General features: G+C 47.3%; 1 protein-coding gene across 2 annotated transcripts; it reads left to right on the top strand.

Annotated features, from left to right (window-relative positions):
* Window positions 1–240: 240 nt before the first annotated feature.
* LOC137342732 (platelet-activating factor acetylhydrolase 2, cytoplasmic-like) lies at window positions 241–26,203 on the top strand. Of its 2 annotated transcripts, none has more exons than XM_068006890.1 (11): window positions 241–322; window positions 3,362–3,486; window positions 7,815–7,965; window positions 8,691–8,784; window positions 12,224–12,292; window positions 13,132–13,333; window positions 15,897–16,010; window positions 20,395–20,486; window positions 21,978–22,148; window positions 23,335–23,483; window positions 24,872–26,203. In XM_068006890.1, the coding sequence occupies exons 2-11, from the start codon at window positions 3,397–3,399 to the stop codon at window positions 24,952–24,954; spliced, it is 1,215 nt and encodes a 404-aa protein (XP_067862991.1). In that variant the 5' UTR covers window positions 241–322; window positions 3,362–3,396; the 3' UTR covers window positions 24,955–26,203. The 2 variants fall into 2 exon arrangements, with proteins under 2 accessions (XP_067862991.1, XP_067862990.1); XM_068006889.1 differs by lacking the exon at window positions 241–322 and adding an exon at window positions 712–944.
* The last annotated feature ends 407 nt before the right edge of the window (window positions 26,204–26,610 follow it).

The following is a 26,610-nucleotide window of genomic DNA, read 5'->3' as shown; positions in this document are numbered from 1 at the left end:
ATTTCTCCTCAACTCCCCTCTAATCCTTCTACCCATTACTTTAAAGCTGTGTCTATATCTAAGCATGGGGTTCTCTTCTGGAAAAAAACTTTAAATTGCAAAGAGAAACACAATGGGGAAGCAGGCAGTTCGCGCACGGTGCCGGTAGAGGGCGCTGCTACGGCCGGTGGGCGGGGCGAGGCCGCGGTGCACTCTGGGGGTTGTAGTTCTCCCCCCCCCCCCACCCCGCGGCCAGAGAACCACAAGTCCCGGCGTGCCCCGCGCGGGCAGGAGTGCTGAGTTCGCAGCGGGGAGGAGCAGGTCTGCAGATCGCTGTCTGGAGGTAAATGAAAGTGAGAGAGGGAGGGGAGAGAGGAGAGAGGGAGGGGAGAGAACAGCACTACCGGCACCAGCCAGGGGGAAGAGGGGGGTCTCCCAGCAACAACAACAACATCCAAAAAGTTAACTTTGGGAAAAGTTGGCTGAAGTTTTGTGGAGCGAGAACTTGGAGGAAACTTTCACTTTCTCCTCTGAAGGGGAACTTTAACAAGCTAAATATTGTTTCACATATTTGAACACAGCGCCGCTTGTTTTATTTTAGCTATTTGTTTTTAAAAGCGCAGTGACTTCAGCAAGAACCTGTCTGGCCAAGGTTTTCCTGGTTGTGTGCAAACAATTGCCCTCGTGTATAGTGCCTTAATGGGACCAAACTTCCCAAGGCACTTTACAGAGGGGCAGGATTGGCCACTGAACAGGAATTGGGAGAAGAGTGAGGGGAGGTGGCTGGAAGCGACCTGGGCGAGAGTTGGATCAAGTTGTAGGGAAAGAGTTCCAGAGTGTGATGGTTGAAGCCCATGTCACCGAGGAGAGGAGGGGAAGGGAGCATTAGTAGTCCAGCCTCGGAAGAGTGGAGGGAATGTTCGCTGCAGGGGCCATAAATGCATCATTGCATCATTGCCTTATTTGTATGTTGCTCAGTGTGATCAGAATTATCCGTGGGTCTTTGTATCCAAACCCGTACGGATGCCGCCCTTTAAAGAGTGCAGTCTGTACAGAGAAATGACAACATGGTAACGGACCATTCGGCCCAAACTTTGTTGCTTTGCTCTCCACACAAGTAAATAGTTCTAAGAAATATTGGGCCGAATTTTTTTCTTTATCGCTGTCATTTCACAACAATGATGTAGTTTTGACTTGACAGCATCTGTGTTATAAGAATGTTACGTTACTTGTTGCACTATTATGATGACGGTGGTACTTCTCTAAAAGGGAACGAAGGAGTGAGGAACTGGCCTTTGCCCACACTCGCGTGTCCTTACTGTCAGTTTTTTTTTTAAATAAATCATAAATATATTCGTATTGTAAGAAAAATTATATTCTTCAGTGTCAGGAGTGGGTCCCACGGTGCTGCTGCATTGGGTAAAGTCGTGGTTAAAATGTCGAATGCAGCCAACTAAGTGAAACATTTTCGCAACGTGCTGAAAATCGTCTGTTTGCCAATTCACTGGAACGTCATCAACCCAACTGTTGGGATTTTGTTCAAAGTTTTTCCTTCTGTGCTGAGTGGGAGCTCCGGACTTTATAGCTCAATGCGACCATTAACAATCAAACCTTCACTAATTGGAGCAGATTCTCCAAAATAAAGAAGCGAATAACTTTTTGGTCTACTGGGTTTGGCACGGCAAATATCCTCAGCACAGGAAGGGAGAGGTTGGCAGCACTCTCGCCTCTGAGTCAGGAGGTCGTGGGTTCAAGTCCCACTCCAGAGACTTGAGCACAAAATCTAGGCTGACACTCTGCTGCAGTACTTGAGGGAGCGCTGCCCTTCGGATGAGACGTTAAACCTAGGCTCCGTCTGCCCCCTCGGGTGGATGTAAAAGATTCCGTGGCACTATTCGAAGAAGAACAGGGGAATTCTCCCCGATGTCTTGGGCCAATATTTATCCCTCAACCAACATCACTAAAACAGATTATCTGGCCGTAATCACATTGCTGTTTTTGGGATCTTGCTGTGCACAAATTGGCTGCCACGTTTCCTACATTGCAACAGTGACTACACTTCAAAAGTACTTAATTGGCTGTAAAGCGCTTTGGGCCGTACTGAGGTTGTGAAAGGCGCTATATAAATGCAAGTTCTTTCTTTGAGAGAAATATTTTTACACAGAGGGCTGTAAGGATGTGGAATGCCCAACAGGAAACGGTGGTGGGAGCAGAATCCAGAGTAGTTTCTTTTTTATATAGGAGAAATGGATAAATATTTTAAAAAGAGAAATTCAGCAAGGTATGAGGAATGGGTCTAAGTGCAGGGACACAGTGAGACAAATACCTTATTTGAGGGCTATATATTGAACGATTCTAAGAGTACAATTAACAGAACAAACATTATGTCATTTTATTCACCGAGAAGGAATGGTTTATAGAGAACAGAAGGAGCCCTGAACTCCAGCGATGTCTGGTGCAAGGCTTTGCCCTGAAGATCTCTGCTGGGGAACTGGGATGGGAGATTATAGAGCTACTGTATTTATTTTTAGTGTGAAGACTCCACACCAAGAATAAAGAATATCTGCTCTGAGTGAATGAAGTGCGCCTTCCATTGTATTCAAACTCTCGCCTCCTCTGATGATGACTTTATCCAGTGATTCGCTGAACCCCAGTAGAAAAGCCCACAGTTTGATCCCTGATTTGTGTTAAGTTAGCTGACCTTTGACTGTAAGGTGGCTGCATTTAGTTTCACTGGGTTGGGAAGGGAAAATCAGTCATGGTTCCCACTCCTGATCACGATCTGATAATCCCGGAAAGTGTGTGGATGTTGTGAGGGGAACGGGACTGGGCTCGGCTCTTTTTCCTCTGATGGTTGAATATCCTGCCAACCCTTGCAGTGTAGACTGGCACGTGAACATGATACTAGTAGACCCACACAAGGATCAATGCCTCGGGGAAGAGGCGAGCAAATGGATGAGACAGTCTCGGGTTGTATTTGAAGATTTTGGGGAACCAGAGAGGAAGGTTTTTAGGAGCACGGATCATGGTCGTAAATTAAGGGAGACAGTAAAGCCATGTCCATGGGGGGTGGGGGGGAGGGCGGGAGTTAGGAGGCTAAAGATGAGGAGAGTGGAAGAGAGCTGAGGAAGGCTTTCTGCCTTTTCAGGAGTGCAAGGAAGCTGTTAGAAGCTGCACTCAGTCCTTCAGGTGACCAGGCTCACGAGGGCTTTCAAATCCTTTGTGTATATGGGCAAAATTACATGTTGCAAAAAGTGCCTAGTCACACAAAATAGGAAAAAGATTGAGTCCAAGTCTGGAATGGTTCAATCTCTCTCTCATAGTTAGTTACAACACTTGAACAAGGAGGGGTGAACAACAAAGCTCTTTTTGTTTTATTCAGTGCATTCTACGGTGTGGATCCTACGCTCCTGGAACATGGGGAGTGGGCAATCGCTGGGACTGCCTACTGCAAAAGGACCCCATAAAGTGGGCTGCACAGACATCATGGCTGATCACACAAGACAGGTAAGGTGAAGCAATATGTTTGAGAGGGGTGGGGTGGGGGGGGGGAGGAGGAGTGTAATTTAATGCATTTTTGTTGTGTAGTATTTGGTGATGGAAAATGAGTTATTAGCTGAGAAGCTGCTGCTTTCACTGCTCCTGAGGCTTTCCGTTCGTAGCTGTGGTACTGGGACAGCAACATGTCTATGCACAAGTGTAGAAATACATGGGATTTTTCTTAATTCATTCTCATTCGTTCTTCATTTTATTAATTCTCGGCAAGGCCAGCATTTTTTTTTAACCCATCTCCAGTTGCCCCTTGAGAAGGTGGTGGTGAGCCGCCTTCTTGAACCGCTGCAGTCCTTGTGGTGAAGGTTCTCCCACAGTGCTGTTAGGGAGGGAGCTCCAGGATTTTGACCCAGTGACGATGAAGGAACGGCCAATATATGTCCAAGTCGGGATGGTGTGTGACTCGGAGGGGAACGTGCAGGTGGTGTTGTTCCCATGCACCTGCTGCCCTTGACCTACTAGGTGGTAGAGGTCACGGGTTGGGAGGTGCTGTCGAAGAAGCCTTGGCGAGTTGCTGCAGTGCATCCTGTAGATGGTACGCACTGCAGGCACAGTGCGCCGGTGGTGAAGGGAGTGAATGTTTAAGGTGGTGGATGGGGTGCCGATAAAGCGGGCTGATTACTCCTGGATGGTGTTGAGCTTCTTGAGTGTTGGAGCTGCACCATCGAGGCAATCGGAGAGTATTCCATCACACTCCTGACTTGTCCCTTGTAGGTGGGTGATGGAGAGGCTTTGGGGAGTCAGGAGATGAGTCACTTGTCGCAGAATACCCAGCCTCTGACCTGCTCTAGTAACCACTGCATTTATGTGGCTGGTGCAGTTGAGATGCTGGTCAATGGTGACCTTCAGGATGCTGGGATTTGTTGCACTATCTGAAATCGCTTGCCTTTAATGTTGTTTCTGTAATGGGTGACCAGGGGCAGGTACCCTCTGGGCACCCCACCCTGTGCCCTGTGTAGCAGCACCCTGCCATGCTGCATGGATGTGGTGAGATGCACATTTCTCTCTCTCTCTCTCTCTCTCTCACACACACGCGCGTCCTGTTGGAGTTCCCGGGATCTTGTTCCTCTTTGAGTGAATAATGGTCCCTGCACCCATCCGGGCCCTGCTTGCTGACTGGTAGCGGCAGGGTTCAAGGCCTCGATCACTTGGCAGAGTAGAGCCCCAACAAATCTCCAATTGTTGGGATGGAAACAGAGTAATATAGAGGTATGGCTGGGCAGGACCCTTTCACCAACCTGTTTTTACCCCCTACTCCCCTGAAACCGCTTACTCTAGGAATGAGGTCCTACTGATGGCATTGCCTTCTAATCCCTCGTCCAATGTTGCCCATTCTTCACCAGTGACCCCGGTCAGTGTACGGCAGCAAGCTATTTGACCGCACTATAGGGATGAGCTTTGGGAGTTAGAGTACTAGAGGCATGGGTTTTGATGGGAGAGTTAGGGTACTAGAGGGATGGACTTTGATGGGAGAGTTGGGGTAGCAGAGGGATGGTCTTTAGAGGGTCGAATGGCTTTTTCCTGTCCTTGATTCTTATATTGTGTACTGCAAGATTGATTTACTTAAAACACCCTAAGGAAAGAAACTGCAGTAAACATAATTTAAAAGTTGATGTTCTCACCGCACATCCCGCAAAATGGGATAATATTATGGATATGTAGCATGTCCAGTATCCCAAACCATCAAAATAATTCCCTGGAAAACTGTGAGCTTGCAAGTTTTTGGAACGGGCTTGGGATGAGCCACTCAGATACCAGGGAGAACAAAGGTGACTGTGGGATATATTTTTCTAGATCAACTAACCTAACTTATGCAACAGGGGTGCCTTGGTTGCATGGCAGTGGGTTGAGTCATTGTATTGTAACCTTGTGGCTCTGTGGTTTGTGAGTTTGCTGCCTTGACAGTAATGCTGAACAGAACATTTTGTGTCAGAATCGTGAGCTGCAAATGCTTATTGTGCTGGTTGATGGCTCAGAGCGTTCATGTAAATGAAATCGCTGAGTTCAGTTGCTAAATGCATTGCCCATTGTACTAAACAGTACAGACTGAGCATTTCTGGGTTCCATTCCAGTCTGGGCCTGGTTAACTAATCTCAGCTGGATGATGGCTGAAACCTAATGTGGAGAAATGTGAAGTGATACGTTTTGGTAGAAAGAGTAAGGAGAAGAAATATACACTAAATGGGAAAACGTCTCAAAGAAGTAGAGGAGCAGAGATAGACCTGGGGCTCACATACACACATCTTCAAAAGGGGGAGGAAATGTAAAACAAAACACAGCATAAGGGTACCTAGGTTTAATAGGGTCGTAGAGTATAAAACCAAAGATCACAAGGTACTTATGATGAACTGGATAAATACTTTAAAGGAAAAAGGGTATTGGGAAAAGGCAGGGAAATGGGACTAACTAGAGGTGGAACAGGCTTGATGGACCGAATGGTCTCTTTCGGTGCTGTAAAATTCTAGGATTCCAGAGGGACTAAAGTTGGCCTCAGTGCCATGAGTTAGGGACAGGAAAATCGGCCAGGGATTCCGATCACTACCCAGTGACCCCTGCTGAAAGTGCACGTGTGTAGAGGGGAGAGGAGTGGGTAGAATTCCCTCGAGTTGAATAATTTGCTGACCAGTCACTGCCTAGATTCTCACATGAAGAATAGCCTAGTGGTTGACGTACTGAAGCGCAATCAAAGCTTATGGACTGGTCAGCACCTTCGGGCCGGAGGAGAAAATTGGTGAGGGAAATGAAACGTGCTATTTGTTGAGAATTTCTATTTGACAGGCTCTCACGAGGCTGAAATGGGTTTGTGGCCTGCACAAGCAGATTCAGGCTATGCTGTTGCAATATCTGTGGGTAGAGTTGACTAACCCAAACATGATGCCTTGCTAGACCAGATTGACAACTTCTTTTCTCAGCTGTGTCACATGACCTTCAACTCAGGCCTTAGATGATGCTCCTTCTATACAACCTCTGCTGTACCTGCCCTGGGAGCGTTTGATGGGACAGTGTAGAGGGAGCTTTACTCTGTAACTAACCCGTGCTGTACCTGCCCTGGGAGCGTTTGATGGGACAGTGTAGAGGGAGCTTTACTCTGTAACTAACCCGTGCTGTACCTGCCCTGGGAGCGTTTGATGGGACAGTGTAGAGGGAGCTTTACTCTGTAACTAACCCGTGCTGTACCTGCCCTGGGAGCGTTTGATGGGACAGTGTAGAGGGAGCTTTACTCTGTAACTAACCCGTGCTGTACCTGCCCTGGGAGCGTTTGATGGGACAGTGTAGAGGGAGCTTTACTCTGTATCTAACCCGTGCTGTACCTGCCCTGGGAGTGTTTGATGGGACAGTGTAGAAGGAGCTTTACACTCTCTCTACCCTATGCTGTAACTGACTGAGTGTTTCATGCCGATGCTGGGTGCCTAAAATGGACATTGACATTGCTCAGCTTGACAAGCACAAAATTTAGCAAACAGAAAAGTGAAGCATTGTAAATCACAAATCTTAGTAAAAAGGAGCTGCCCCTCTGATCACTGTTGGCCCTGGATCGTGACATCCATTGTCATGGTCTTAAGGTAACTTGTTAAGAAATCATCCCTTAGCTGTCTGAAGTTTTCGACAGAACATTTGCGCAAAACATGAAGGACGTGGTAGGCTATCACTTTTATCAGTTTCTGAAGGGAGTTGTGCTCTCTCTAAAGGGTTGGACCTTGCTTGTTTTGACACAGATGGAAGAGATTAGGCACACGAGCAGCTTGGTGATGAAGTGGTAAAAACACACAATACAGGATGCAATGTGGAGAAACAGCCCTTGTTGGGTGAGATTATAGATCTGATGTCTAACCAACTCAAGACCCGATGTAAGGATATCAGAGAAAGGGGAGATTCCTCTGATCCTATTTTCATGGCCTAATTTGAAGTAATATTAAACCGAGGCCCCATCCGCCCCCTCGGGTGGATGTAAAAGATCCCTTGACGCTATTTCGAAGAAGAGCAGGGGAGGTCTCACTGGTGTCCTGGCCAATATTTATCCCTCAACCAACATCACTAAAAGCAGATTATCTGATCATTATCACATTGCTGTTTGTGGGATCTTGCTGTGTGCAAATTGGCTGCCGTGTTTCCTACATTACTGCAGTGACTACACTTCAAAAGTACTTCATTGGCTGTAAAGCACTTTGGGACGTCCCAAGGTCATAAAAGGTCTATTAAAATGCAAGTTCTTTCTTTCTATTACTTGCCTTACAATCAACTCTTGTTTTTTTTAAAGCGGAAAATGATTTTATTTGTTTCAGGGAAGTTTCTTCCGTTTATACTATCCCTGCGAAGCCGGTGGACATCCAAAGCAGCCGCTGTGGATTCCCCGATATGAGTACTACGGGGGTCTCGCGGACTTCCTGGAGAGGAGCAAGAGGTGGTGTGCCCCTCTACTCAGCCTGGCGTTCGGTGAGAGAGGCTCAAGCAAAGCCAGTGGGACGATGGGCTACATAATCAACAGAGTACAGCAGAAGTTCCCAAACTGGGGCACGTGGGTGGGGGGGGCGCAAGGATGGGGGGCTGCCCAAGAACGAGAGCCCCCTTAATGGCCCTGGGTTTTTTTCTGTGTTTTTTCCTCTCCCAGGAGATTACATGGCTGAGAGGGCGGGGGGTGGTGCAAGTGTCTAGACAGGATGCTTGAGAGTTGGGCAGGCTAGGTGTCTCCATTCTAACTACAGCCCTGCAATATTGACAGCGCCCTTTAATTTGCAGCACAGATGCTGAGATGATAGCTTTCCCGCACTGGACAGCGCGTGAGAGAGCGAGAAAATACATGGTCTGGGAAATGTGAACGGTTGGGTAGGCTGTAAATGGAGTGCTAGAGAGCAGCAGGTCTCGCTCAGGGCCACGGGAAAGGAGGCTGAGCCATATTACAAGAACCACTCGTGTCTGGTGACCAAACATAGGGTCGAAGCCTCATTATAATCGTACAAATTACCACAAATTAGGCTCAAAACATCATCCATCTTGACTTTTGTGATTTTTAAGATGGAACTGCAATACGGACCCAAGTATTCATCCCACTGACCAATAGGATATTTTGGAAAATTGGCAGAGGAACAAGCTTTAATAATGGAATTCTACATCTTAATAACCAGCGTAAGAGGTTCATGCACTCTTTTTAATCCTTTTAGGTTATCATGAAGTCCCGGTGGGATGGAATGCTCCTTTCAGAGCTCTCGAGAAATACCCGCTGATTGTATTTTCCCACGGCCTAGGGGCTTTCAGGTAGAGTGTCGATAACGGGAACAACTAGTTTTCATATCTGAACTTCAAGCTCTGATGGTTTTCCCCCCTCCCACTCCTTGTTTTGTTCCACAAAAGGGCTTCTCCAACTTGTCTTCGAGGCCTGATGAAGGGCCTGGCCTGATGTGTGAACCCTGTTTTCTCTTTCCATAGACTCAATGACCTGCATTCAGTTTTTATTTCCCTTTTTCTTTTCTCTTTTTTTTCACTATCTCTTTTATTTCTCTGTCTTTCTCTCTTTTTTTTCTCTTTATTTTTCTCTCTAAAACATCAAAGTGACACAGCCTCTGTATTACGTTGAAAAGCAATGGCAAACATCTAAAGAAATATTTCAATATTCTCAACAAATACACATTCCGTTGAGAAATAAACACTCCACGGGAAAAGTGATCCACCCGTGGCTAACTAAAAAGGTTACGGACGGTATTAGATTAAAAGAAGAGGCCTAACATGCTGCCAAGAGGAGTAGTAGGCCTGAGGATTGGGAGAGTTTTAGAAACTAGCAAAGGATGACCAAAAAATTGATCAAAAGGGAGAAAATAGAATATGAAAGTAAACTAGCAAGAAATATAAGAACAGATTGTAGAAGCTTCTACAAGTATGTAAAAAGGAAGAGATTAGCAAATGTAAACATTGGTCCCCTAGAGGCTGAGACAGGAGAAATTATAATGGGGAATCAGGAAATGGCAGATGCATTAAACAAATATTTTGTATCTGTCTTCACGGTAGAAGACACAAAAAGCATACCAAAAATAGTGGGGAACCAAGGGTCTAATGAGAGTGAGGAACTTAAAGTAATTAATATCAGTAGAGAAAAAGTACTTGAGAAACTAATGGGACTAAAAGCCAATAAATCCCCTGGATCTGATGGCCTACATCCGAGGGTTCTAAAAGAGGTGGCTGCAGCGATAGTGGATGCATTGGTTGTGATCTTCCAAAATTCCCTAGATTCTAGACCGGTCCGAGTGGATTGGAAGGTAGCAAATGTAACCCCGCTATACTACAGAGGAGGGAGAGAGAAAACGGGGAACTACAGGCCAGTTAGCCAGACATCAGTCATCGGGTAAATGCTGGAATCCATTATTAAGGAAGTGGTAACAGGGCACTTAGAAAATCATATGATTAGGCAGAGTCAACATGGTTTTATGAAAGGGAAATCGTGTTTGACAAATTTGTTAGTTTTTTGAGGATGTAAGTAGCAGGGTAGATAAAGGGGAACCGGTGGATGAGGTATAATTGGATTTTCAAAAGGCATTCTAAGGTGCCACATTAAAGGTTGTTAGCAAGATAAGGGTTCATGGGGTTGGGGGTAATATATTCGCATGGATCGAGGATTGGTTAAAGGACAGAAAACAGAGAGTAGGGATAAAAGGGTCATTTTCAGGTTGGCAGGCTGTAAATAATAGGGTTCCGCAAGGATCAGTGCTTGAGCCTCAGCTATTTACAATCTATATCTTAGATTAAGGGACCGAGTGTAATGTATCCAAGTTTGCTGATGGTACAAAGCTAGGTGGGAAAGTAAGCAGTGAGGAGGACACAAAGTCTGCAAAGGGATATAGACAGGTTAAGTGAGTGGGCAAGAAGGTGGCAGATGGAGTATAATGTGGGGAAATGTGAAGTTATTCACTTTGGTAGGAAGAATAGAAAAAAAGAATATTTTTTCAATAGTGAGAAACTATTAAATGTTCGTGTGCAGAGACACTTGGGTGTACTGGTACAAGAAACACAAAAAGTTAGCATGCAAGTATAGCAGGCAATTAGTAAAGCAAATGGCATGTTGCCCTTTATTGCAAGGGGATTGGAGTACAAGAGCAAGGAAGTCTTAATACAATCGTACAGGGCTTTGGTGAGACCTCACCTAGTGTTGTGCGGACAGTTTTGGTCTCTTTATCTAAGGAAGGATATACTTTCCTTAGAGGCGGTGCAATGAAGGTTCACTAGATTAATTCCTGGGGGTTGATCTATGAGGAGAGGTTGAGTTTAGAAGAATGAGAGGTGATCTCATTGAAACATATAAGATTCTGAGGGGGCTTGACAGGGTAGGGGCTTAGGGGTTGTTTCCCCTGGCTGTAGAGTCTAGAACTAGAGGGCATAGTCGCATGATAAGGGGTCGGCCATTTAAGATTGAGATGAGGAGGAATTTCTTCACTCAGAGGGTTGTGAATCTTTGGAATTCTCTACCCTAGAGGGCTGTGGATGCTGAGTCATTGAATATATTCAAGGCTGAGATCGATGGATTTTTGGACTCTGGGGAATCAAGGGATGTGGGGATCGGGCAGGAAAGTGGAGTTGAGGTTGAAGATCAGCCATGAATGGCGGAGTAGGGCTCGATGGACCGTATGGTCGTCTACTGCTTCTATTTCTTATGTTCTCTCTTCCTGCCCACCATTTCCTAATTTGAAATTGCTACTTTTTGTACCTCAGGCACCCACCGCCCAGTACCCATTGTTCACATTCGAATTTCAAAAAGTATCAATGGAATATTCAACTGTGGGGTCCACATCCGAACCTGGTTGTTTTTTCCCACTCTCTGGTGCAATTGTAGCATCTTCACTGCGACCCTGACTCAGATCAGTGGGCGATCGAATCCTTACATAGAATTACATTGAATTTACAGCACAGAAAGAGGCCATTCGGCCCAACTGGTCTGTGCCAGTATTTATCCTCCACACGAGCCTCCTGTTTGAATTCTGTGTTCCCTTGACTATAGAAGATTAAGGGGTGATCTAATTGAGGTGTTTAAGATGGTTAAAGGACTTGATAGGGTAGATAGAGAGAAACTATTTCCTCAGGTGGGGTGGGGGGGGTCCAGAACAAGGGGGCATAACCTTAAAATTAGAGCCAGGCCGTTCAGGGGTGATGTCAGGAAGCACTTCTTCACACAAAGGGGAGTGGAAATCTGGAACACTCTCCCCCAAAAAGCTGTTGAGGCTGGGGGTCAATTGAAAATTTCAAAACTGAAATTGATAGATTTTTGTTAAGCAAGGGTATTAAGGGTTACGGATCCAAGGTGGGTAAATGGAGTTGGGGTACTGATCAGCCATGATCTAATTGAAAATGGGTTTGAGGGGCTGAATGGCCCAACTTCATCTCACCCTGTCAGCATAACCTATTCCTTTCTCCTTCATGTACTTATCCAGCTTCCCCTTAAATGTGTCTGTGTTATTCTAGACACAGAAGGCATCGAGGGGTATGGGGAGAGAGCGGCAATATGGTATTGAGATAGAGGATCAGCCATAAGCATATTGAATGGCGAAGCAGGCTCGAAGGGCCGAAGGGCCGAATGGCCTACTCCTGCTCCTAGTTTCTATGGTTCTTTATTATTATTATCGAGTGGTCGTCCAGGACTGATCTACTGGGACCTGGGCCGATGGTCTCGGTATTGATGTATCTCATTGTTGCGTTCTTTTCCTTATCACAGGACCGTTTACTCCGCCGTCTGCATCGAGATGGCTTCCCAGGGGTTTGTAGTCGCTGCTGTCGAGCACAGGTTAGTGTCTCTGGGGGAGCCATGGCACTGTTGCAATATTTGAAAATGCAATCGAGGGGCCTGCTGGCCTGCCAGTTCGTTCCAGCTCAGTTATCAAGGATTGTTCCAGGGGTGGGACGCTCTCCCTGTGACACCCCCTGGGAGTGTTTGATGGGACAGTGTAGAGGGAGTTTTACTCTGTATCTAACCCGTGCTGTACCTGCCCTGGGAGTGTTTGATGGGACAGTGTGGAGGGAGTTTTACTCTGTATCTAACCCGTGCTGTACCTGCCCTGGGAGTGTTTGATGGGACAGTGTGGAGGGAGCTTTACTCTGTATCTAACCCGTGCTGTACCTGCCCTGGGGGTGTTTGATGGGACAGTGTAGAGGGAGCTTTACTCTGTATCTAACCCGTGCTGTACCTGCCCTGGGAGTGTTTGATGGGACAGTGTAGAGGGAGTTTTACTCTGTATCTAACCCGTGCTGTACCTGCCCTGGGAGTGTTTGATGGGACAGTGTGGAGGGAGCTTTACTCTGTATCTAATCTGTGCTGTACCTGCCCTGGGAGTGTTTGATGGGACAGTGTAGAGGGAGCTTTACTCTGTATCTAACCCATGCTGTACCTGCCCTGGGAGTGTTTGATTGGACAGTGTAGAGGGAGCTTTACTCTGTATCTAACCCGTGCTGTACCTGCCCTGGGAGTGTTTGATGGGACAGTGTAGAGGGAGCTTTACTCTGTATCTAACCCGTGCTGTACCTGCCCTGGGAGTGTTTGACGGGTGTGAACTACACACTGAGCATAACAGTTTTTTGAGATTATTTCCCACCTTTCAATTTATCGGCTTATTTGTTTTTAATCAGAGATGAGTCGGCTTCCACGACCTTTTTTTTCAAGTCTCCTGTTGAGGAACCTCAGCAGCAGATTGTGGCCACGGCCGTAATGGAACCAACCCCCGAGGGACCCATTTTACCCACGGGCTCCCCGCCTGTGCTGGAGGAAGAATGGCTTCCGTACAGGAAACTGGAGACGGCTGAGGATGATTTCTCCCTCCGGAATAAACAGGTGTGTTTAAGATCCAGGAATTAAAACGGCGATTCACCCTTGGACGGACTTGCACCCTTGAACGTTCCTGTTTCGGATTAGGGGAGGTGGGGGAGCGGCACAGAGTGTGTCGGGAATTTACTCCCTGACTCCTGGTTATATTTCCAAACAGGAGTGCAATTCTCAATCCGGTTACCAGCTAATTTTGAGGGTAATTTTAAACATCGAGAAACACACAGAGCCAGACTGTCGGTGGCCTCTCAATTATCGTCTAAGAACTCAGCCAATGTTTACTTAACAGAAAGTTAGACTTTGGGACCTCAAAGGGACACGCACCCAGAATTTAGCAGAAGAACGACGCATTGTGTTTAAATACTGCCTATAAAACGCTGCATCCTGTAACTTATTGGCAGAGGTTTGAAAGAAGGACTTGCATTTATATAGCACCTTTCACAACCTCAGGATGTCCCAAAGAACTTTACAGCCAATTAAGTTTTTTTTTGAAGTGCAGTCACTGTTGTAATGTAGAAAACACAGCAGCCAATTTGCGCACAGCAAGATCCCACAAACAGCAACATGATGACCAGATAATCTGTTTTTTTAGTGATGTTGGTTGAGGGATAAATATTGTCCAGGACACTGGGGTGAACTCCCTTGCTCTTCGAAACAGTGCCGTGGGATCTTTTACATCCACCTGAGAGGGCAGACGGGGCCTCAGCTTAACGTCTCATCCGAAAGACGGTACCTCTGACAGTGCAGCACTCCCTTAGTACTGCACTGGGAGCGTCAGCCTAGATTTTGTGCTCAAGTCTCTGGAGTGGGACTTAAACCCACGACCATCAGACTCAGAAGCGAGAGAGAAACCCACTGAGCCACGGCTGAGACTAGTTTGTTAATGTATTAAAAATTGGGGAGGAAAAGGGAAAATAGGCAAATGCCAGACCTTTGTAACGGATACAAAACAATCATTAAAAAGGAGTTTTAAAAAAAAGCAAGTTACCTCATGCGGAGGTGACAGCCCCCCCCACAGATATTTCAACCGACGGTCGGCCCAGGCGAGAATTGGTCAACCCCCATTCTGTGTTACGTGGTCTAACCCTCCCGTCCTTAAAAAAAAAAACCCCGCGTATTGTTCGAGATTGTGTGCGATTTTGCAGGAGGTCTGTTAACTTCCCCTTTCTTCACCTTCTCTTTAATAAAGATGTAGGTGTTTATAAAACCAATAGTGACAGCTCCAAACACCAGAACACGGGTTAAAGATTAGTAAGTTTGGAGTAAGAAGTGTGCAGTCAGGTGGAATGTTTTCACAAAGGTTAATAGAGTAGTGGAATACATCACTCGAGAAGATCATCGAAGCAGACAGTACAAATGGGTTCAAGAGACAACTTGACGTGTTTCTGGAGAGAGAGGAGGTCGGAGGATATGTTGAGAAGCTGGTATTGATCTCTGAAAAAGTGCCAAGCTTATTAGATCATAGGAACAGGAGGAGGCCAGTCAGCCCCTCGAGCCTGTTCCGCTGTTCATTTAGATCACGGCTGATCTGTACCTCAACTCCATTTATCCGCCTTTGCTTAAAATCCCTTGATACCCTTACCCAACAAAAATCTATTGATCTGAGTCTTGAAAGCTCCAATTGCCCCCCAGCCTTTTTGGGGGAGAGAGTTTGAAATTTCCACTACCCTTTGTGTGAAAAAGTGCTTCCTAATTTTAAGATTGTGCCCTCTTGATCTGGATTCCCCCACCAGAGGAAATAGTTTCTCTGTATCTAACCTATCGAATCCTTTCAACATTTTAAACACCTCTATTTGATCACCTCTCAACCTTCTAAAATCAAGGGATTACAAAGCAAGTTCATGCAACCTGTCCTTATAATTTAAGCCTTTAAGCCCTGGTATCATTCTGATGTATGCCGTCTATCTGTGCTGTAAATTCTATGATTCTTAAGCACCATACACCTAGGAAAGAAAGCTGGAGGCTCGGCCATCTCCCCGAGTCAGAGATCAGGCCGATCGACGGGACCTGGAGTCTGTGGGAAATGCAGCACCCATGACCTCTGGTGGCTAATTCCAGCACTGCAGCGGTGCAATGAAACAAGGAACGTTTATGGAATGTTACTGGATGTAAAGATTGCCATTTGGCCCATCAAGTCTGCATCAGTGTTTTCTCCACAGGAGCCACCTAGTCTAATCCCACTCTCCTCATTCTCCAGACACTTCAATAATTTTTAAGCAAACATCGCCCCCTCCAAGGCCAATATGTCCTTCCAGAGATGCCCAGTACTTCAGATGGGGGTCTTACCAAGGCTTTGTACAACCGAAGCATCATGTCATCACTCCTGTATTCCCACCCTCTTGAGATAAAGGCCGACATTCCATTAGCCTTTTTGATTACTTTTTGCACCTGTGCACCAGCTTTGTGATACATGCACATGCACACCCAAATCCCACTGCTTCTCCGCAGCTCCTAGTCTCTCACCCTTAAGAAGAAATTAAGATGCAGCATTGAAATTAGATGTAACGAATGTTGTCTGTTCCAGGACAAGTCGGTCGTTATATATATTTTATTTCGTTCCCCACCCCCCCAGGTCAGTCAGCGAGCGGAGGAATGCAGCCGGGCCTTGACTCTTCTGACAGACATTGATGACGGAAAGCCCATCAAAAACGCCCTTCATGATGACTTTGACCTCTCCGTTCTGAAGGTAGGTACGTCGAGAGTCAGTCGCCTCTCAGCTGAGTGCAGACTCTGGGACTGCCAGCTGTTCCCCCCCCCCCCCCCCCAACCAGCAGCAACATGCGTTCCTCACGTACAGGGAGATGTCTCATTAGGAGGATAAAATAGGGGGCACCAATTATGAGCTCAGGACGTTCCAAAATGCTTTACAGCCAATGAAGTAAGTTTGTTGTAATGTAGGAAAAGCAGCAGCCAGTTTGTGCACAGCAAGGTCCCACAAACAGCAATGAGATAATAACCAGATAATCTGTCATAGTGATGTTGGCTGAGGGATAAATATCGAACCCTGCTCTTCGAAATAGTGCCATGGGATCTTTTACGTTCACCTGAGAGGGCAGACGGGGCCTCGGTTTAACGTCTCATCCGAAAGACGGCACCTGTGACAGTGCAGAACTCCCTCAGTACTGGCACTGGGAGTGTCAGCCTAGATTTTTCTGCTCAAGACTCTGGAGTGGGACTTGAACTCACAACCTACTGCCTCAGAGGCGAAATGCTACCCACTGAACCACGGCTGACACTTTGAGAGTTGGTTGGGCTGGGGTGAACCCAAAGGCATGGTCCAAAGAAGAGAGGTTTTTGAAGGGGTGGCGAGGTGGTGCGAGTTCATCGAGGGGAACGGTGCCCTGGGGTCCAGTGTGGGACCCTTCTGTTCCTTAAGATGTATACAGCACAGTAATTCAATGTACCAATGACATTATATTGTGTCACAGAGTCCGGACCTTAAGAGGGGGACGGATTACAAATAGATTTGGATTGATTGGGGATTGGGGATTGGCCAATAGCTTTCGGTGTAGACAAGCGTGCAGTATGGGTACCCGTAATAAGGACCCTCGGCAACCCACAGGTTGCAGCATCCCCTACTGGCTGAGATCGGCTAACTCCTACTGGGTACGGTAACATAGTGGTTATGTTACTGGACCAGTAATCCAGAGGCTTGGACGAATAATCCGGAGTTTTGAGTTCAAATCCCACCACGGCAGCTGGGGAATTTAAATTCAATTAATAAGATCTGGAATTTTTAAAAATAGTATCAGTAATGGTGGCCATGAAACTACCGGATTGTCGTAAAAACCCATTTGGTTCACTGGGTCAAAATCCTGGAACTCCCTTCTTAACAGCACTGTGGGAGAACCTTCACCACACGGACTGCAGCGGTTCAAGAAGGCGGCTCACCACCACCTTCTCAAGGGCAATTAGGGATGGGCAATAAATGCCGGCCTCGCCAGCGACGCCCTCATCCCATGAACAAATTTTTTTTTAAATGCCCTTTAGGGAAGGAAACCTGCCGTCCTTACCCGGTCTGGCCTATACATGACTCCAAACCCACAGCAATGTGGTTGATTCTTAATCGCCCTCTGAAATGGCCGAGCAAGCCACTCAGTTGTACAATCTCGCTTAAAAAAAAGTCATAATAAGAATAAAACCGGACAGACCACCCGACATCGGACCACTAGGCAACGGACACGACAAATGCAACCAAGACCAGTCGACCCTGCAAAGTCCTCCTCACTAACATCTGGGGACAATTGGGAGAGCTGTCCCACAGACTAGTCAGGCAAATCATCCTTTCAGCCAACGCCCCAGACTCTTCCATCAAAAGCAGGACAGACCCACCAGAGGTGGCGGTACAGTGATATACAGTCAGGAGGGAGTGGCCCTGGGAATCCTCAACATTGACTCTGGACCCCATGAAATCTCATGGCATCGGGTCAAACATGGGCAAGGAAACCTCCTGCTGATTACCACCTACCGCCTTCCCTCAGCTGATGAATCAATCCTCCTCCATGTTGAGCATCACTTGTAGGAAGCACTGAGGGTAGCAAGAGCACAGAATGTACTCTGGGTAGGGGACTTCAGTGTCCATCACCAAGAGTGGCTCAGTAGCACCACTACTGACCGAGCTGGCCGAGTTCTGAAGGACATAGCTGCCAGACTGGACCTGCGGCAGGTGGTGAGAGAAGCAACATGAGGGAAAAACCTACTTGACCTCGTTCTCACCAATCTACCTGTCGCAGATGCATCTGTCCATGACAGTATTGGTAGGAGTGACCACTGCACAGTCCTCGTGGAGACAAAGTCCAATCTTCACATTGAGGACACCATCCAACGTATTGTGTGGCACTACCACTTGCTAAATGGGATAGATTCAGAACAGATCTAGCAGCTCAATACATGAGGCGCTGTGGGCCATCAGCAGCAGCAGAATTGTATTCCAGCATAATCTGTAACCTCATGGCCCGGCATATTTCTCACTCTACCATTACCAGCAAGCCAGGGGATCAACCCAGGTTCAGTGAGGAGTGTAGAAGAGCATGCCAGGTGCAGCACCAGGCGTACCTAAAAATGAGATGCCAACCTGGTGAAGCTACAACTCAGGACTACATGCATGCTAAACAGTAGAAGCAACATGCTATAGACAGAGCTAAGCGATTCCACAACCAACGGATCAGATCAAAGCTCTGCAGTCCTGCCACATCCAGTTATGAATGGTGGTGGACAATTAAACAACTAACGGGAGGAGGAGGCTCTGTAAACATCTTCATCCTCAATGATGGCGGAGTCCAGCACGTGAGTGCAAAAGACAAGGCTGAAGCGTTTGCAACCATCTTCAGCCAGAAGTGCCGAGTGGATGATCCATCTTGGCCTCCTCCAGATATCCCCACCATCACAGAAGCCAGTCTTCAGTCAATTCGATTCACTCCACGTGATATCAAGAAACAGCTGAGTGCACTGGATACAGCAAAGGCTATGGGCCCCGACAGCATCCCGGCTGCAGTGCTGAAGACTTGTGCTCCAGAACTAGCCGCGCCTCTAGCCAAGCTGTTCCAGTACAGCTACAACACTGAAATCTACCTGACTATATGGAAAATTGCCCAGGTATGTCCTGTCCACAAAAAGCAGGACAAATCCAATCTGCCCAATTACCGCCCCATCAGTCTACTCTCAATCATCAGCAAAGTGATGGAAGGTGTCGTCGACAGTGCTATCAAGTGGCACTTACTCACCAATAACCTGCTCACCGATGCTCAGTTTGGGTTCCACCAGGACCACTCGGCTCCAGACCTCATTACAGCCTTGGTCCAAACATGGACAAAAGAGCTGAATTCCAGAGGTGAGGTGAGAGTGACTGCCCATGACATCAAGGCAGCATTTGACTGAGTGTGGCATCAAGGAGCCCTAGTAAAACTGAAGTCATTGGGAATCAGGGGGAAAACTCTCCAAAGGAAGGTGGTAGTGATTGTTGGAGGCCAATCATCTCAGCCCCAGGACATTGCTGCAGGAGTTCCTCAGGGCAGTGTCCGAGGCCCAACCATCTTCAGCTGCTTCATCAATGATCTTCCCTCCATCATAAGGTCAGAAATGGGGATGTTCGCTGATGATTGCACAGTGTTCAGTTCCATTCGCAACCCCTCAAATAATGAAGCAGTCCGAGCCCGCATGCAGCAAGACCTGGACAACATCCAGACTTGGGCTCATAAGTGGCAAGTAACATTTGTGCCAGGCAATGACCATCTCCAACAAGAGAGAGTCTAACCACCTCCCCTTGATATTCAACGGCATTACCATCGCCGAATCCCCCACCATCAACATCCTGGAGGTCACCATTGACCAGAAACTTAACTGGACCAGCCACATAAATACTGTGGTATTCTGCAGCGAGCGACTCACTTCCTGACTTCCCAAAGCATTTCCACCATCTACAAGGCACAAGTCAGGAGTGTGATGGAATACTCTCCACTTGCCTGGATGAGTGCAGCTCCAACAACACTCAAGAAGCTTGACACCATCCAGGACAAAGCAGCCCGCTTGATTGGCACCCCATCCACCACCCTAAACATTCACTTCCTTCACCACCGGCGCATCGTGGCTGCAGTGTGTACCATCCATAGGATGCACTGCAACAACTCGCCAAGGCTTCTTTGTGAGCACCTCCCAAACCCGCAACCTCTACCACCTAGAAGGACAAGGGCAGCAAGCACATGGGAACACCACCACCTGCACGTTCCCCTCCAAGTCACACACCATCCCGACTTGGAAATATATTGCCGTTCCTTCATCGTCGCTGGGTCAAAATCCTGGAACTCCCTTCCTAACAGCACTGTGGGAGAACCTTCATCACACGGACTGCAGCGGTTCAAGAAGGAGGCTCACCACCTTCTCGAGGGCAATTAGGGATGGGCAATAAATGCCGGCCTTGCCAGCAACGCCCACATCCCATGAACGAATTTTTAAAAAACTCAGCCCGGTTCAGGGACCCTCGCTCAGTCCCACACTGGGGGTACGTTGCTCAGCCATGGGTGGGAGCAAATGAGGATGCAAAGAGTCTGAGATAGTAGTCCTTGTTCCCACAGGGCTGCATCGACCTGCAGAGGGTCGCGGTGATGGGCCATTCGTTTGGAGGCAGCACGTCGATCCTGGCTGTCGCGAAGGACCCACGGTTCAGGTGTGTAATTTGGTTTCAGTCACCGTGTCGTAATTGAGGAAAGCTGGTGCCAGGAATATGTCACCCAATAATGCAGCAACGTGATGAGGTGTGTCGACATAATGCTGTGGGACAGCCTGTGAGTTCACACCAGGTGAGATTGTGATCTCCACAGTACCATCAGTCTCACGAAGTGTAGGATCTAAAAGCCAAGAGGTGGTCATGAGTCTGTATGAAACCTCACTTAAAGTACTATGTGCCGTATTGGACTCAATACTCAATAGTGACTCACCTCCTGACACCCGAAGCCTTTCCGCCATCCACAAGGCACAAGTTAGGAGTGTAATGGAATACTCAAGAAGCTCGACACCATCCAGGACAAAGCAGTCTGCCTGATCGGCAGCCCATCCACCACCCTAAACACCCACTCCCTCTACCACGGCGCACCATGGCTGCAGTGTGTACTATCTACAGGATGCACTGCAGCAACTTGCCAAGGCTTCTTCAACAGTACCTCCCAAACCCTCGACCTGCATCACCTAGAAGGACAAGGGCAGCAGGTGCATGGGAACAACACCACCTCCAACTTCCCCTCCAAGTCGGATACTATCCCGACTTGGGCATATATTGGTCATTCCTTCATGGTCGCTGGGTCACAATCCCAGCGGAGGTGGAGCTTAGGGAAGCGTTGGGGAAATTGGCCCGCGTGGTCACTAAAGCGGGAATACATCAACTCCGATGGTATTCGTAAACCACAATGAGTGGGGTGGCTGGAATATGAGAGGTGGTGAGGCTAGTGCGTCGCATGACAGTGGAAGTATGAAGGAATTCACAAAAATACACAAAGTGCAGGGTGACCTCTGACCTGGAGACAGATACACTAGAAGTGAGTGCTGTTCCTTCAGTGTCCCTCCATAACTGACAATCGTTCACACACAGCCTGTTGAGTGGAATGAGCCTATAGTCTCTGGAGTTTAGAAGAATGAGAGGTGATCTCATTGAAACATATAAGATTCTGAGGGGGCTTGACAGGGTAGATGCTGAGAGGTTGTTTCCCTGGCTAGAGAGTCTAAAACTAGGGAGTATAATTGCAGGATAAGGGGTCGGCCATTTAAGACTGAGATGAGGAGGAATTTCTTCACTCAGAGGGTTGGGAATCTTGAGATTTCTCTACCCCAGAGGGCTGTGGATGCTGAGTCATTGAATATATTCAAGGCTGAGATAGATAGATTTTTGGACTCTAGGGGAATCGAGGGGATATGGGGATTGGGCAGGAAAGTAGAGTTGAGGTCGAAGATCAGCCATGATCTGACTGAATGGAGAAGCAGGCTCGAGGGGCCGTCTGGCCTACTCCTGTTCCTATTTCTTATGTTCTTAACCAACGGCAGCATTAAGAACTCTGTCCAAAGCTAGATTTTGGGCCCTGAATGGCCCTCTTTATCTGTGGGATGTGTGTGGCCTCGCTCTTTGTCCGTCTCACTCGCTCCCCATGGCCCCGTTCGTTCCCTTTAGGTGTGCGGTGGCCCTGGATTGCTGGATGTTCCCGCTGATGGATGAAGTTTATTCCGAGGTCCTGCGGCCTGTGCTCTTCATGAACTCTGAGAAATTCCAGACCCAGGACAGCGTCAGTAAGATGAAGAGGCTGTACTCCACTAGCAACGAGATCAAGATCGTCACCATATTGTAAGTACAGAGAGGAGAGATCTAATGCGATATTGCGTTACACGCTATAGAAAGGGTATCGAGGCTTTAGAGAGGGCACAATGCAGATTCACTAGGATGCTGCCTAGTTTGAGGAAATAGAAAGACTTAAAAATAAATTGGATCTTTTTTCATTTAAAACAAAGTGGATCACAGGAAGATATAATAGAAGTGTTTAAAATTATTAAACGACAGGTTAGGTAGAATCAGACTGCTTCCAGTAATTGAGGGGTCAAGAATGAGGGGCCATAGGTTCAAGATTAAATGTAAGAGGTTTGGAACAGAGGGCGGGAGATTTAGAACAGTGCGGTGTCCGTTAGCGGGGAACTTGGAGCGTGGATGTCCAGGACAAGAGCTGACCAAGGTGAGCCTTCCTCTGATGATTCTAACCCTCCTCTTCCCCTACCCCCAATCCCCAACATCTGGCCTCTGCTTGAACCCTTCCCCAACTCCCTTGCTTCTCATTTTCAGTCTCCTCCATGAGTGAGCATTTTTTTTTTCCCCACACAATGGAAGAGGGAAATGTGTCAGAATCTGGTGACCGTACCAAAGACTGCATTTTGTCTTTTCAGAGAATGATAGTGGGTCATGGAATCAAGAACTTGGGAAAGGTTTTCTTTGGAAAGGAGGAGACTTAATTAAAGTTTTCAGGATTGGGGAGAGGATTTATCCGGGCAAATTGTTCACCATAGAGAAGGGTTCAAGTATCAGGGGACATAAGTTGAAAGTTAGGCGTTGGAAGGATAGTAGCAGCTTCTACCCAAAGGGTGCTTGAGTTGTGGAATAAGGAAAGAATGACAGACTTCCATTTATTTAGCCCCTTCTCACCTCTCCGAGAAATGTCTCAAAGTGCTGGTTATGCAGCGACTGTTGTGTGGGTAAATGCAGCAGCTGTTTTGTGCACAGCAAGATCCCAGTAACAGCAAAGAGATAAATTGAGCAGCTGATCAGTACCAGGCAAGGCCACTGAAATGGGCAGTGTGAATTAGTGATTAGACAATTAGATTGTGCTTGTAGAGGGAGAGGTGGGGGGGTTGTTGGGATGTGATGAGAAGGTTGGGTTTGGCATTGGTCAAAAAGAGAGGGGATTGCTGGTCCTCTCGGCCTCTAGCTGATCCTAAAGGCTCCTCTGTCCTCAGTAATTGCTCCGTCGATGCTTTCTTTTCAGAGGGTCAGTACATCAGAGCCAGACGGATTTCACCTTCCTGACTGGACAGTTGCTCAGCATGGCATTTGAAACGAAGGGAACCATAGATCCTGTAGAGGGCCTCGATATCACCAACAAGGCAGCACTGGCCTTCCTGCAGAGACACTTGGGTAGGACAGTCCTAAAATAACGTCGCATAGATTCTTACAGCACAGATGGAGGCCATTCGGCCCATCGTGCATGTCCCAGCTCTTTGAAAGAGCTATCCAATTAATCCCGCTCCCCTCCTCTTTCCCCGTAGCCTGCAAATTTTTCCTTTTCAAGTATTTATCCAATTCCCTTTTGAAAGTTATGATTGAATCTGCTTCCACCGCCCTATCAGGCAGCAAATTCCAGATCATAACAACTCACTGCGTAAAAAAAAAAATCCCCCCTCTGGTTCTTTTGCCAATTATCTTAAATCTGTGTCCTCTGGTTACCGACCCTCCTGCCAGTAGAAACAGTTTCTGCTTGTTTACTCCATCAAAACCCCTCCTTCAACAGCACCTCCCAAACCCATGACCTCCACCACCTAGAAGGACATGGGCAGCAGGTGCATGGGAACAACACCACGTCCAAGTCACACACCATCCTGACTTGGACATATATCAGCCGTTCCTTCATCGTCACTGCCTCAAAATCCTGGAACTCGCTCCCTAACCACTGTGGGAGAACCTTCACCACACGGACTGCAGCGGTTCAAGAAGAAGGCCCACCACCACCTTCTCAAGGGGCAACTAGGGATGGGCAATAAATGCCGGCCTTGCCAATGCCGCCCACATCCTGAGAATCAATTTTTTAAAACCCTCACAACACAAGATTCAACAATGCCATTTAAGTCTGATGACTCGATGGTAACTGCAGTGGTTTGGTCCTGAGAAATGGGTGTGGAGTCAGCTGATCTCTGGTTGAGATGCTACATTTGGCCAGGAGAGAGGGGAAAGAATCCATAGTGACTATTGACACTGCTGTCAGCCAATGAGTTTGAGGTGGGCTGGGACTTACGGCAGGACTCACAACAAACAGTCTATTTTACAGCAAACATAATACTTACTCAGCAAACTGACACTATTTAAAAAGAATCTCTACCAATTACAGCAAACAGAACTCATGACTGAAACTACAGCAACTTCTCTCGATAAAAGCAGGATTATTTCTCCTGCAAAATGCAATGAATGGCTAGCTACATAATACAAATTATGTGCGTAAAATCAATCCCAGTCACTTACTGCAGTGCGGTCTCCAGGCATGATTGACGGGGGAATTACCCCATCATCTCCATTCTGGCCGGGAATAGTGGTGTAACTGCATGCAGCCATCAAAAATCGGCCTGGATTTCCTGCTTCAGGTTACTGCCCAGTGACTTCTAGTGGAAAGTGCCTGAAAGTGGATGTCGGGGGGAGCACGGAGTGGGGCTAAGCCATGTGACTGATTAGCCAGTTGACACCCATTGGTGCGAGAGAATCTGTTGGAAAATATTTTGGCGAATTTATTCCACTTTTTCTGTCCTGATTTTTAGATCTACAAAAGGATTTTGACCAATGGGACGCCCTTGTGGAAGGTCGTGGGGATCATGTGGTTGCCGAGGCTCCCGTGATGTGAGCCTTGTCTTCAGACTTAACTGTGCAGAAGTTCAACATGGAATCCAACTGGTTCTTAATGTGAAGACTGATGAGATTGTGCGCCAGCGACTGGGTCTCCAAGGGTTAAATAGTGGTACCTAGAGCGGAGGATCCTAAATGATGTATCACGCAACATCGTTGTCACTAATGCAAATTAGCAAGCGGCCTGCATCTAAACCAATGCAATCGTTACCCTTTCGAATGCTCGAATCAAAATCCCGGCATGTAACGAACAAATGGCAACTGCGCACGTACTTAAAAACATCACTTTTATTTTCCGAGTTTCGGGGGAGGTGAGTGAGTGAGTGGAATGCAAACTACATCAGACTCACCTCCCACCAAAGGCACAGTGAATAAATGCACCTCCCAGTGTTTTACTGAGACGTACAGTTCAGACGGGCCCAGGTTCAGTCACTGATCTGTGCTGAGTTGGCAAATCTCGGGTATGGGGCAGGTGGTAGGGAATCGATTCCCCTGAGTTGAGGAGGAGAAAAATCAGCCAGGAGTTCTTTGTTCCCCCCCACCCAAATCATATTTCGGTGACCCCTCCCCCGCTGGAAATTCTGCATGCGTGGACATCAGGTGATGACAGGATTGGGCTCAGCTGTGATGCCCTCTACGCTCGAATAGTCTGCCGACACTTGCTGTCTAAGCTCAGTCGCGAAGCATACCTTGGGTTAGGTACTATAGAATAATCAGATCCTTTTTACCCTGCCCCCCCACACAATGTCCTGCCATGGACCTGAGCTGGTTCAGACTAGACCAGGCTAATGTTGGCATGCATGGACATGAGCAGGACCGGACCAGACCAGACCAGGCTAATGCAGGCACTGGAGGGGAGTTGATACTCGAGGACCTGAGCCCAGGAACAGTCAGTGTGTTGGAGGCTGGGGAGGAATATAATCTTCCTGTGCTTTCATTGGCCCATGGTTACAGTAGAAAACTGCATATTTATGGAAAGGATCTCTGGTGGGTCTTTGGAAATGGAAACTAAGGCCCGGAACAGAGAGTGGCCCCACCTGGTGCTTTGAGGGAAGGTAGGGAGATATAACCCCAACCTGTGTTTTATCGGAGTATCGTTTGCAGATTTCTCAAGTACTGTTGGGATTTCACTGCTCCCTCCGGCAGTGACTGGGACAGAACTGCGCAGCCTGCTGCTTCTACACAAGAACTGCACCTGATGGCTGCTTTTACTAACATTTGATTAAATGTAATTTTAATGCTGGAAATTCTGAAGTTGGATATCTGTATTTTAATGGTTTGAAACTTCTGAGCAAAACCAGGCCCCAGGGGTTCGATCCCAGCTTACCTTGAGAGGGGAGGTTGGGGAGGGAGAGGAGGGGACTTGACTCCTGGTTACCATGAGGAAATGGTGACCTTTTTCAGTGACTATACAACTCAGTGGCTTCTTCAGAGAGCATTAAAGGTCAATCACTAGTGTGGGATTAGAGTCACATGTAGGCCAGACTGGGTAATGGCGGCAGGTTCCCTTCCCTGCAGGACATCAGTGAACCAGTTGGGTTTTTTACAACCATCTGGCAGCTTTCATGGTTGTGTACCAGACTTATCGAATTAGATTCTCCAATGTGACCTGGTGAGACTTTTATTTATTCATTCTCAGGGTGTGGGTATCACT

This window comes from Heptranchias perlo, chromosome 26 (assembly GCF_035084215.1).
Source record: "Heptranchias perlo isolate sHepPer1 chromosome 26, sHepPer1.hap1, whole genome shotgun sequence".
Lineage (NCBI taxonomy): Eukaryota > Metazoa > Chordata > Chondrichthyes > Hexanchiformes > Hexanchidae > Heptranchias > Heptranchias perlo.
Note: the sequence above shows the minus strand (reverse complement) of the source record. Positions and strands in the feature narration are given on the sequence as shown.